We start from the raw sequence: 12,796 nt of genomic DNA, 5'->3' as shown, positions 1-12,796 counted from the left end.
CAGTTCCAAGACCAGCGGAATCCCTGCCAAGCACGACTTAGACTTATAAATTGAAAATACACTCTTAACAACCCCTCTTGGTAATAGATAATAAGTATAAGCTTTTGTCCAATATGGAAACTTGACAATTGCTTTATAGTGTTAAGATGGCCGCAACGTAAGCAATGTTCGCTCTAATTTCTTTCCACTGTGTGCGGCATTGGAGGGTCTCTGTGCGCTGCAACCATGTCTATGTGCCCCAGGAACCAGACCGCGTATGAGTGCAATGCCAAATGTCACTCCAAACGTTTACTTAAATAAGTGAAAAGATGGTGCATTTTCACACATACAGCGCCACGTTAAGGGTCCTAAGGTTGGGTTGCAAATTGGATTAACACGCCCTGATATGAATAGGTTACACAGTCAAGCACACTGCAGGTTTAGAAAAGCACAAGACTCCAACGGTCTTACCATCATAAGATTTTACCAAATATTCTTAACTGGAGCACTGTTGATTGGGTGGGGAATTGTTGAGAGCCTATACAATATGACATATATACAATGAGTTACAAAATTACATAACATATTTACAATTTGATGTGAAAGCTACTGAGTAATGTTGGACTATCCCGCCAGAGATAATTTGTAAAACTCTGATATCCAGGCAAACATGTACTGTGGAAGAGGGCTGTTCAGACACGTCAAGTGGCATCACTAGATGGGTGACAGGGTTGCTTCTCACTGCGATCCTTGCCATTTTTCCAGTGCTGATAAACTCTATTGAGGTCAACTTTCCCATTCAGGAGGTAGGCCTTTGTCCTCACCAGCATATCCAAATGCTTCTGCTCTAGTCTATTCCTCAATTTACTCTTGATAGTATTTATGAGGCTGAATCCTCGTTCACAATCTGCACTAGATGCTTGACATGTTGCGCAGATATCAACAAGCTGAGACACCACACTATACTGAGCAGCATTGCGTACAGTAAAATTCACCATGTCTTGAAAGGTGGTAAAGAACCCACCCTTTACATGTTCTTCCACCACATATTTATAGTCTCGGTATTGTCGAACAACATCTTCTGGTGTTTCACAATCACCCAGGACAAAGACATTTTTATACTTCTAACAAGTCTTTGTATATTCTAACTCCCAAAATCAAAATGTGATTGTGTTGCTATTGCCTGGATTTCAAAACTTGCCCATTCTTTCAATTCATCTTCAGGGAACCGTTTTTGCATGTGCTCACAAAGAAGGGAAACAAAAGACAAAATAGGCCCACTGTAAAACACTTGCCTTTCCTTGTACAAAACCATCAGACCTCTGACATTGCTGCTCCAAAAGACAGTTTTCCCCAAAAACTGTTCCTTATGTTGGCCAGTCTTTGCTCTTGCATACTGTACAGCTTCAACAGTAGTCAAAGAGCTTTTTTGGAACAGTTTGCACAAAGATGCAAATTCACCCAGTACTGTCATTAAGTACTGCAAGGGAAATATGGGGGCATATTATCAAGGACACATCTAACATGGGCTTCGATTGGAATTCATAGAGCATATTATCAAGCCCATTATCGCCGCTTTATCAGCAGTTTCCTGCCGATAAAAGCGGCGATAATGTATCGCCTGTCCTTGATAATATGCCCCATGGTACTTTGAGTCAGATAGCTTTTAGTAACAGTGTTTAGCAACTGGATCATTCTCCTCAACTTTCTCATGCTCAAAGTACTTAAGAACAGCCTGGCGATTCTGAATTAGTGCACCAACTGCAAAATGCCTTGAAAGCAACCAGACTTCCTTCAATGTTCGAAAAGAGACCACTTCACAATCAGTGACCAACGCCATTTCATCCAGCTTGGACTTCCTTGCAGTAGATCTGGAGAACACAGTGTAGACAGTCCTCAATATTGTCTCCATCTCTTTAATCAATGGAACCCTCTTCCAGGCATCATCAACTTTGAAATCCTCTCGATGAGCGACACAATGCTGCTTAACTAGATGGGGAATGGATTGTTTAAGGCGAATAGCAACACCATTATTTTTACCCAGCATCACAGACACACCATCGGATGTGAACATGACCATTTTCATGAGGTCCAATTCATTAGCAGTGCAGAATTCTTTCACAGCAGTAGTGATAGCCTCAGCTTTACAACTAGTCAGCTTCACTATGCCCCCAAACAGTGCTTTGTGCTCCGTTGAGGCTACAGGTCGGAACTTGAAGTACAGGATGAGCATTTTTGTAACAGAAATATCTGTGCTCTCATCAATTATCAATGTGTGATACAAAGCGTTACGATGTTCTCCCATACCTTCACTGTGCATCACACTATTGATGGCCTCAAGGAACTCAAAGGCATAGTTCTTGCTCCTCCAGCTGTCTGGTATCTTCACATACAAAGATAGGTGGTCATGGATGTCTTGTACAGAAAACATTGAAGTATTCATCTTGACTGCCAGCAACACGATGTTGATGAGAATCTTTATCTCATCAGGCAGGGATCTTTGATATTCAAGTACTTCCAGTCAATTTGCTTTGTCAGTGGCAGTTTCTGTCAGCATTGCCCGTGCTCCAATACCAAACCTAGTAGCAGCACTTCTGTTTCTCAATATCAGCATGGCAGACTCCTGAACTTTGCTAATTAGATGGCGTTTCAGGTAAACCAGTTTCCAGCCAACACTCCATTTCTTCCCTGTAGAAAAGTCCCCAACAATCTTGGCTTCGGCACATGCTTTGCAAATCAAGCCCACGTCTGGACTGTATTGAAATAGTTCCCCAAGTTGCACGCGAACCTTGCTTCGTGATTTCTGCGTCTCAGCCTCCACAATTTCTTTCATCCACTCTTCCTTAAAAACAAGGCAACATTTCTTCCTTTGTGGTGAAGCATCGCACTCTGCAGAAGGTACAGCTTTGTGCTTGGAAATTTCCATGCCTGCCGATTTGAACATGGCCTACGTTGACGCCTAAGCTCATGAACGCAATCTGTTGTTATACTACAATGTACAAGATGCACCACAGTTTAACTCTACCAAACAATTACCTGTTCTGCTTGAACTCACGTACACCCGTCTAAATGTGTAGGGTTTTGTCTGCAAAACCTGCATTAGAAGAAAACATGGGTAAGTATATTATACTACAAAGTACAAGATGCACCACAATTTAACTCTACCAAACAATTACCTGTTCTGCTTGAACTCACGTACAGCTGTTTAAATATGTGGGGTACTATCTGCAAAACCTGCAACAGAGGTAAACATGGATAATTATATAATACTACAATGTACATGATGCACCACAGTTTAACTCTAACAAACAATTACCTGTTCTGCTTCAATCAATCAATCAATCATAACATTTGTATAGCGCACTACTCACCCGGAAGGGTCTCAAGGCGCTTGGGGGAAGGGGTCCGCTACTGCTCGAACAGCCAGGTCTTGAGTTGTCTCCTGAAGGCGAGATGGTCCTGGGTCAGCCGAAGGTGGATGGGGAGGGAGTTCCATGTCTTGGCCGCCAGGTAGGAGAAGGATCTTCCTCCGGCGGTGGCTCTTCGGATGCGTGGTACGGCGGCGAGGGCGAGGCTAGTAGAACGTAGCTGGCGGGTGGGCGTGTAGAAGGTCAGGCGGTCGTTGAGGTACTTGGGGCCCAGGTCGTGGAGAGACTTGTGTGCGTGGGTAAGGAGCCTGAACGTGATCCTCTTGCTGACGGGGAGCCAGTGCAAGTCTCTCAGGTGGCCGGAGATGTGGCTGCGTCGGGGGATGTCCAGGATGAGTCGGGCGGAGGCGTTCTGGATGCGTTGGAGTCTTTTCTGTAGCTTGGCTTTGGTTCCGGCGAAGAGGGTGTTTCCGTAGTCCAGTCGGCTGGTGACGAGTGCATGGGTGACCGTCTTCCTGGTTTCCCCGGTCGGGATCCATCGGAAGATCTTGCGGAGCATGCGTAGGGTGTTGAAGCATGATGAGGAGATGGCGTCGACTTGTCTGGTCATTGAGAGGGAGGAGTCCAGGATGAAGCCCAGGTTGCGTGCGTGGTCTGTTGGCTTGGGAGTGGCGCCCAGGGCGGGGGGCCACCAGGAGTCGTCCCAGGCGGAGGGCGATGGTCCCAGGATGAGGACTTCCGTCGTGTCTGAGTTCAGTTTCAGGCGGCTGTTCTGTACACCTGTTCAAATGTGTGGGGTACTATCTGCAATACCTGCACCAGAAGAAAACATGGGGAAGTATGTTATACTACAATGTACAAGATGCACCACAGTTTAACTCTACTAAACAATTACCTGTTCTGCTTGTATTCACGTACGCACGTTTAAATGTGTGGGGTACTATCTGCAAAACCTGCAACAGAAGAAAACATGGGTAAGTATATAATACTACAATGTACAAGAAGCACCACAGTTTAACTCTAAAAAACTATTATCTGTTCTGCTTGAATTCACGTACACCCGTTCAAATGTGTGGGGTTCTTTCTGTCTGCAAAACCTGCAACAGAAGAAAACATATATAAGTATATCATACCACAATGTACAAGATGCACCACAGTTTAACTCTACCAAACAATTACCTGTTTGTTCTGCCTGTACTCACGTCTGCCTGTGTAATTGTATCCATAGTACGGTCTCACAAAACTGTAAAAGAAAAGGGGTGCAGATTGGGAATCTATTTACCAGGCAACCCCCAACCCAACGAGGAACGTAAACAGAATTACCTTGTCTTTGTGGCTACTCACACCTGACCACTCAAATCCAAATACCTTACAGACTGGAAACCTACAATTGAAGACAAGATCGTCCACAAACGCTCGAAGAGGTATAAACTATGAATGGGACCGGTCTAGGGACCCCAATAGGAAAAATTACCAAATAATTACCTGGTAACCCAGTCTAGACCAAACAGGCACGTGCCCATGTGCTTCATTATTAGCTTCTATTATCTTTGACTGGTCTATAAATCTGCTTTTTGTGTTACACCTTCTGTGATGCAGCTTTTCCCTGGCATTCAAACTGTGCAAATGGTTGAGGTGGGTGAACAAGAAAATTCATAAAGAGGACTGAGCAGCACCCAATCCATCAAAAGCTTGTGTGGAAGGAGGTTAAAATGCCTGATGTAAAGAAGCTTGTGAATCATGCAGATCACAAATTGCATGCAATTTGAATAGGTCAGTGCATTACTGCTTCTGTTAGACAGCCCCTTTTGTTACTTGCAGTTTATAAGTTTAAATCCTAATGTAGAACAGTGAGCTATTAACTATCAAAGTGCTGCAGTTCCACTCCATTGCAATGGCAGAAAACCTGCGACAGACCACCAGAGCGGAAGGGTAACATAGCTTTTGATTGTAAGATCTTAAGGGTGTTTTTGAACAGTATATAAAAAAATTCGGCCTAAATTTAGAAATCAGCATCAAGAGGAATAACCTTCAATAATGTTTTACTTGCAGATAAGTTTAAACAAAACACTGACCAAGGCACAGTTGGGCGGCCTATTCAAGGGAGTTCCTCAAATACTAAAATAGATGCCTAAATAACAGCCAACCACTACACGTCTCAAACCACAAAGTGACTAGCTAGAATTCAAGCTCTGCATTTTTGACCCCATACCTCCTGCTATGCTGTAGGTACCACTAGAGAGAGGGGGTGCAGCTTGCACTATATGATCTGCAGCCTCGCAGAGTAACTACTTTAATACAGTTAGTGAGAGTGCGTGTGCCAGAGTATGGGTGCGCATGCCTCAATGTATGTGACTGGAGCATTTCCAGTATAAAGACGGCGCTGGCATTATGTTGATAATTCTTTGCAAGTTGAGGGAATCCATGGTATGATGGTGCCTATCATTTGAATAAAACTAGCTCAAGCAAAATGGTGGCAGCTGCAGGAATCTATGGCACGATGATGTCTAACCCTGGGATAATGCCACCCCCCTCAGTAAATTGTGGGCATCCATGAATTGCAAGGTCTGGACATACAAGGCAAGCTCCAGCACTCGCAGCAGGAAATGGGAGTCTTTACCTATACTCAACCGTGTTTTTGAGTGTCTTCATCTATGTTTACACTTTGCTAACATACAAAAAATAGTTAGCTAAGAATATAGGCACTCCGCTGTGTCTGTTATCTTGCCCTGCCATTGAGATCTGGAAGAATGTAGTCCCACTCAAACCAAATAAAAGCAAAATGCGAGGAATCCCATAGTCACCCCATGGTACCTTAACATATGCCGGCAACATAGCCTATCACGAGTTGAAGAAATTATGCTTTCCTGAGCGGCTCAAATTCCAGATTGCATTGGGCAAGAAAATAAAATGATAACCATTTTAATGAAATCTGTTTAGATGTTGTACTAAATAATTATGTATGTATGTTAGATTTTAGGCTTAATTGATTAATAATGTATTTTGAGTGAGCTTGTTTTATGCATTATTGTAATTAATCAAAATTATACTCCAAAAGATTGAAATAATACACAAAGAAACTGTACCTTCAGGCTTTTAGAATTTGCCCAAAGTCCATATATTCTAAATTCTTGCTCCCGTCGATGAAATGCATATTCAAGTAGGAAAACTATAGCCAGATCCCTGACAACAAAAGTGGCGGCAATTAGAAACTAAGCAGCACTCTGGACACTGAGCCTGTTGACAACTTTTGTTTAAGTTTCCAGGGACACGGATACTTAAACAAAAGCCCACAATCTTCCCCGCACCGCGCTTTACTAACTAAAGGCAGAACAACAATGGGTTTGACTCTAATCAGTAAGGTGGAGCCCATTCAACAGCAAAACAATGAAAATGCCAATACTGATAATTCTTTCTAAACAAGAGTTATACAACGGCACATGACCACTTATCACTGATAACCGGAGATATTAAATACATTTTATTTTCAAACTTTTTGCTTTATCAATGTAATCTTTTTTGTGATTTCACAATTCACCAATTATGTACACTGTGACCTGAGAGAAACTTGGCAGCATTTCCAGCAACCCCAGATGATTTTTCGTTGCTCCCTAATACTGCTGCTCTCTACTGAAGACAGGCTCAACCCAGAAACATGTGTCTAGAGATATACAGCAATGTCTGCACCAACTTTGGTGAAAAACTCCAGCTAATTTTGAAGTAAGTTTGAACTGTGTACTGCATTTACCAGGATGCAAAGGGGCGAACTGTGCTGGGACTGTGAGGCAGTGTGCTCCCAACCCCCATTCTGGAGCTTTGTACAAGACCTGCAAACAAGGGTGGCTCTACTCTAATTAGCTCATCCACCTTGATTGTTAATTCTGTGTATGAAGATCTGGGATTCCTTCCAGCTATGGTGTAGGAAATGTATAAATGTAAGTAAAAACTACTGAAAACATTTTTAAATGTCATATTGGACAAAGCAAACCTACATTGATAAAGTATACAGCAACCTAACCAAATCCCAAATCTTTTGCAGCTTCACAACCGGAAAGGCAGAGAATCATGGTATTGACTGAGGTGTGCTTATAGTATAGTGTGCAGGTATGGTGAGATTGTATATTCTTCTCAGTGGTGAGAGCTACGCATCTGTTTTCAACATGAATGTATACAGCATGGAAAAACAGGTCCATGACCTATTCACTCTGTTGCTACACAACTGCGAAGCCACCTCCATGATGAACATATATAATTTTGGCGGACAGTCTACTGTCACTACAATAGTGACAGAGTAGTGTCCGATGACAGAGCATTATATGTTGCTGACAGAGGAGAACCACTGCTAGCAAAGTACTACCTCGTCAAGGTTGATGGCTGTTCTCCTATCCTATATATAAATCAGGCAGGAGATACTGTGCATGTTAGACTGACAGATTGAAACCTCAATTTCGGAGGACAGATGGTCCAACCGCCAAGATATAAATCTGGCTCTTAGTCCTTGTGAGAAATCACCATCTACACAAATTACCCCTTGCTGAATTCAGATTTTTATTTACTTTTCAGAAATTAATAGCTTTTCTTCTATTGGTTTCCCACCTCTTTCTCATACACGTTCAGGTATACAGAAACCACAAATATTGGAAACATTAACTACTGCTTAGAAAAGTGGAAAACTCTGGTGAAAACGTTATTTGTTTACAATTCTGTCCACTTCTGAAAAGTTAGAAGGGGAGGATCTAAGACAGAAGGCATTTTTTATGCCCTTGTCAGAAAACATCCATTTTGTATTAAAAACGATATGTTGCCACATTTTGTCTATTTTTCAATTTCCTATGGCAAAGACCCCACACCATGAGTACATTTACAATGTAGGGGAAAAGGGGTGTGGTCTGGATATCTTTTGTGAAAAAAAAGGTTTGTAGGATTCAGCACAATCTGCCCCTAGTATTAAAAAAAGGGTCATGACTTTGGGAAAGCCTCAGCACATACGGGGATAGGCTACCCAACATGCAGCTCTTGATGCAGTATCCTTTGAAGAGGTAATCTTCCCAGGAAAAAGGGAAGGTCCGTGTGACCAATAGAGTAGGTTTGTAAACGCAGTGACGTTTTAAGGCATTGGCAAAGTGGGCTCTGGCTCAGGGCCCCAGCCTTTCAGGAGCCCCCAACCCTGATCTGTTCTGCAGACAGTCTTGCCTTGATGACTTTAAAGGCTTCTTAAACATATTGTTTTAAATACCGTTTTCCCTTAATTTATTTTTCATGTGGGTGAAGTGTGAGAGTCTATTAAAGACATTTTGCAGATAAATGCTTTGTTTTTGATTCATGCAACATCCATTAAAAAGTTGTTTTTGATCAAAACAGGACCTTATATATGAGAAATGGAAAGATGTCACAGAGATTATTTGCATAATATTATTAAGCGGCTGCTGTATTACAATATTGAAAACACACGTGGTCTCTGAATAGGAGATGTAAACACATTTAAAATTTGTGAAAAAACAAGACACCAGCGCACATCTAGTTCAGTCTCTCTAATCCTTGTGCATTTAGCATCAATATTTCAATCAAAAATTTTTTGCACAAACACTCCTTTTCAATACAATGGAGCCTCGTAGTGTAGACAAGTTTAAGACTTTATTTCGTTAAAATAAAGTGCTTCACAGCCGACGCGCGTTTCGCCCCCTGCGGGCTTCCTCAAGGCAGATTTTCAATATGCTCAGCACCGCATTTGTCAACACCTTTGTATTCAATAATCCTTATGGTATTTCTATTCTTGCAAAAGCCAGCAAAATGTCACGGTCAATATCTTTTTAGTTCTGCACTGGTGCCATGATAAGTTCCATTGAGAAGCACCAGAGTTCTTTCCTACACGTCCTTTCGCAGCCGAGTTTTCTCTTTTTTCCTTCTGTATCACATGAGTTTAAACAAACCGCGCTCTCAGCAGCTAAGCGCGAAGAAGGACAAGGTGTATAAGAATTGTACAACAAAGCTGCACTCAATAGTTAAGATATACAGATATATGATATTGCTTGTGTATAGGCAAAGAGACATCTAATGATGTGCTGATCAGATATAGCAAATCCACCTTTCTTGTGATGTACATTTAGAATTTGGACCAGTGTGCCTGTGCACTGTTAGTGACCTGGCCAAAGAGTGCATGAAAGAGCTGAAACTGGATCATAAATTGAATGCTGGTCTGAAAAGGGGCCCACAAAATTCGTTTGGCCCAGGGCACCCAAAATCCTTAAGAAGTCTCTGTGTAAACATCATCCACAGTTCTGAAACAAGTACATGAACACAGACTTTCAAGTCAGGCATCAGAGCAATCATACTATTTGCCCCTTGCAAACACAGAGGCACCTCATACTTCAATTTTCAAATCAACTTCATAGGTGCATTTTCCAAAATAGTTATAATTGTTCAACTTCCTTTTAAATAATCTCCTAGGAGCAGAGGGTCTGGGCTTCCCCAGGGCCAATGAAGGCTCAGTGAGGGGGGCATGTGGCCCCCTCCCTTTTTAAAAAGGTAGCTGTCCTGGAGGATGGGGTCCCAAGGGCGTATTTAATGCACGTGGTGAGAGGCTGCATTATTATTATTATTATTATTATTATTATTAGGAGCTTATAAAGCGCACATATACCCAAGGGTGTCCTGGCGCTACACTCTGACTCACAGGAGACAAACGGGGGCCTATTCCCTGAATAACCATGTCTTCAGCTTCTTTCTAAAAGAAAGGAGCTCCGAGGCATTCCTGAGATGCCTTGCAGCACAGTAGGAAAAGCTGTTGCCTCCCCAACTAGCCTTTTTTATTTGGGGCACAGCTACTAATCTGCCTTCGGAGGAGCACAACGCTCTACCCAGAACATACCATTCAAAGCACCTGCTCAAAAACTCTGGGCCACTGCCCCTCAGTGCTTTAAAGATCGTGCATAGAGCTTTAAATTGTGCTCGTCTTGTTACTGGAAGCCAATGTAGTTGCAGAGGCAAACCTTGGTATGCCTATTAGCAGTCTCACCGCTGCATTTTGTACAAGCTGTAGTCTGTACAGATGTTTTATTTTCAAATTCAGGTACAAACTGTTGCAGTAGTCTAAGCGCGACAAAATGAGGGCTGAGACTGCTGTCCTGAAGCCATCAGCTGGAAGAAAAAAAATTGATTTTTCTCAATATCCTAAGGATATAGAAGCAGGTAGACACAACTCCGCTAACCTGGTCCCCGAAATCAAGTTTCTGATCCATGATCACATCCAGATTTTTAGCTTTACCTGAGGGGGCTGGTAACTTTCCCATAACTAAAGGCGACATGTCAGGTGTCCAGATGTTGGGGTTGTTCCCAAATATAATGACCTCGGTCTGGCCAGCATTCAATTTTAGGCAATTGGAGGCCTTCCAGCCAGAGATGTACCTCCCTTCCCTTTTGATGACATTTCTGCCCCAGGGGTGCACTCACCGGGGCCTGTGATGGTCTCAGGGAGGGGGCTGCATAGCCCCTTCTCCTTGTTTTTATTAATTTTGGCACTGGGTTAGCCTCCCCAGGGACTATAATGGCTTGGGAAAGGCGCCTTTGTGGCCCCCTCCACTTTATTGATTATTTTGGCACCTGGGGTGGGCTACCTGGGGCCTATAATGGCTGTGGGACTGTGACTGACTGGCCTCCCTCTACTTTTTTGATGATCTCAGGCCCAGGGTGGGGTCCCCAGGGCCTATAATGGCTTGGAGATGGGCTGAGTGCTCTCCTCCCCATAATGAAAGAAAGCAGCCCCAGCCGCCATTTTGTTTTTATCCCACGGGAGCACTGCAGGATCACGGAAAACATTGTTACTTTTTTTTGGGTTGGGGGGGTCCCATCTGGGTTCCCCCATGTGACCTAGGTGGCAGGCCCCTTATATATTTTTTTTACTTAACACTTCAGGACAGGGGAGTAAGTCCCAGAGTCCTGTAATGGCTGCCAGCAACATTTTTCTTTTTTTTTGTTTCCGGAGTTTTTTATAGCGCCAACATGACCTGAATGTATCAGGTATCAGAGCGCTTTACATGAGCACCAGTTGCGTTACACAATGACACATTCATTTTTTTGGTTAGGCACAGGAAGATTGAGCGATTTGGAGGAAGGTGTCCCTTCCTGTACACAGACAATCTCCCCACAACGCAGGCACCTTGCACCATGGTGCAAGGATGCCTGTGTCAGTGCATGGCAGACAATTGTGCACCAGCGCAGGGGGGAGCACAGGAATCCCTGTGCTTTGAAAGTGACTCAGTGAGGTGCAGGCATATGGCTTGTGGCACTGCGCTGAGTCACTTTCTCATAAATAAGGCCCGAAATCTGTAACAAAACATTAATGCCATGGCTAAGTGTGCCAAGCATTAACCAAGGCTTCTCAAGCTACTGAGCCTTTTTTCACCAACCATGACCATGAACATGTAGTTTGGGAGCTAGTCGTGTTGAATTCTACTAATGGGATATCAATTCTCAAGGGTTTTCTTCAATTATACCACTATAATAAAGACCGCCCTACGTGCAGTAGCCACTAAGGTCTATGAAAAAACACAGAATACAGAAACATGACTGCACCTTGCCAAACCTAACCCAACACAAATGGTTCCCTTCAGAAGCGAGATGCACTCTCAGATCAGCCCACCTTGGTCTTAGTAAGTGGCTATAAAAAAAATGTAATGATTTGTTGCAAATTCATACACTTCATTTACTGATTAATTGAGTTATTCATTTATTTTCAGAGTTTTGTAACACACTAACAATGTCATCATGGGTGCAAGAGCGGAACGCTTGCCAAAAAAAGAGGTTTGAAAGAAAGGCAAGACAGAATCTGTTCACTTTGTCCTGCAGCACACTCCATGAAGTCGCACTTTACTACACACACTATGATTTATGGTTCCTCTGACATATTCATATAGAGGCCTGTTTGCATCTGGATCTTCCATGCCTGGCCTGGAACTAATACAGAGAGGACTCATAAATCAGGTAGCAGATATATCAGTTCACAGTGATATTATAGGATTTTATGTTCTTCCTCACATCCTATCCCAACAATATGTTAAGGTAAAACATTAAACGTCCTTTTTCTGTAATTAAAATTCCTTTTCCTTTGTAAAAACGTAAAGACGGCTCCCCGCGGCTTTCTACAGAGCAAGTTACCATGCCAGAGTGATATGTGAGAGAGCCCGAGGTACTATTAGGTGAAGGTAATACGAACGAAAGACTTGCTGCATTTTCCCCTAAGTTTATACTCTCTATGAAGAAGGAGGGAGTAGATAATGAGGTGAGAGTAGACAATGAGGTGGGATGGGTACATGGTCCCCATCCTTTTAGGTGTTGAATGACTGTTATCTCGATAGGTAGGGTTAGGACCCTGGAATTATGCGACTTTGCGGCTGCAGCGTTTTTCTCATGACTATAGATTTGCTGCATTTGCCACGTGATCCATCCGTCTT

The 12,796-nt window shown here is 43.0% G+C and overlaps 1 protein-coding gene across 1 annotated transcript in view; it reads right to left on the bottom strand.

Annotated features, from left to right (window-relative positions):
* Positions 1 to 10,651, bottom strand: part of LOC144762458 (thyroid hormone receptor-associated protein 3-like) — a 32,814-nt gene extending 22,163 nt beyond the window's left edge. The window contains exon 1 of the mRNA XM_078647652.1: positions 10,556 to 10,651. Within this exon, the coding sequence (XP_078503778.1) occupies positions 10,556 to 10,651 (96 nt within the window). The remainder of the gene's footprint in view (positions 1 to 10,555) is intronic.
* Between the last annotated feature and the right edge of the window lie 2,145 nt (positions 10,652 to 12,796).

The sequence above is a fragment of the Lissotriton helveticus genome, chromosome 6, assembly GCF_964261635.1.
Source record: "Lissotriton helveticus chromosome 6, aLisHel1.1, whole genome shotgun sequence".
In the NCBI taxonomy this organism is placed as follows: Eukaryota; Metazoa; Chordata; class Amphibia; order Caudata; family Salamandridae; genus Lissotriton; species Lissotriton helveticus.
Note: the sequence above shows the minus strand (reverse complement) of the source record. Positions and strands in the feature narration are given on the sequence as shown.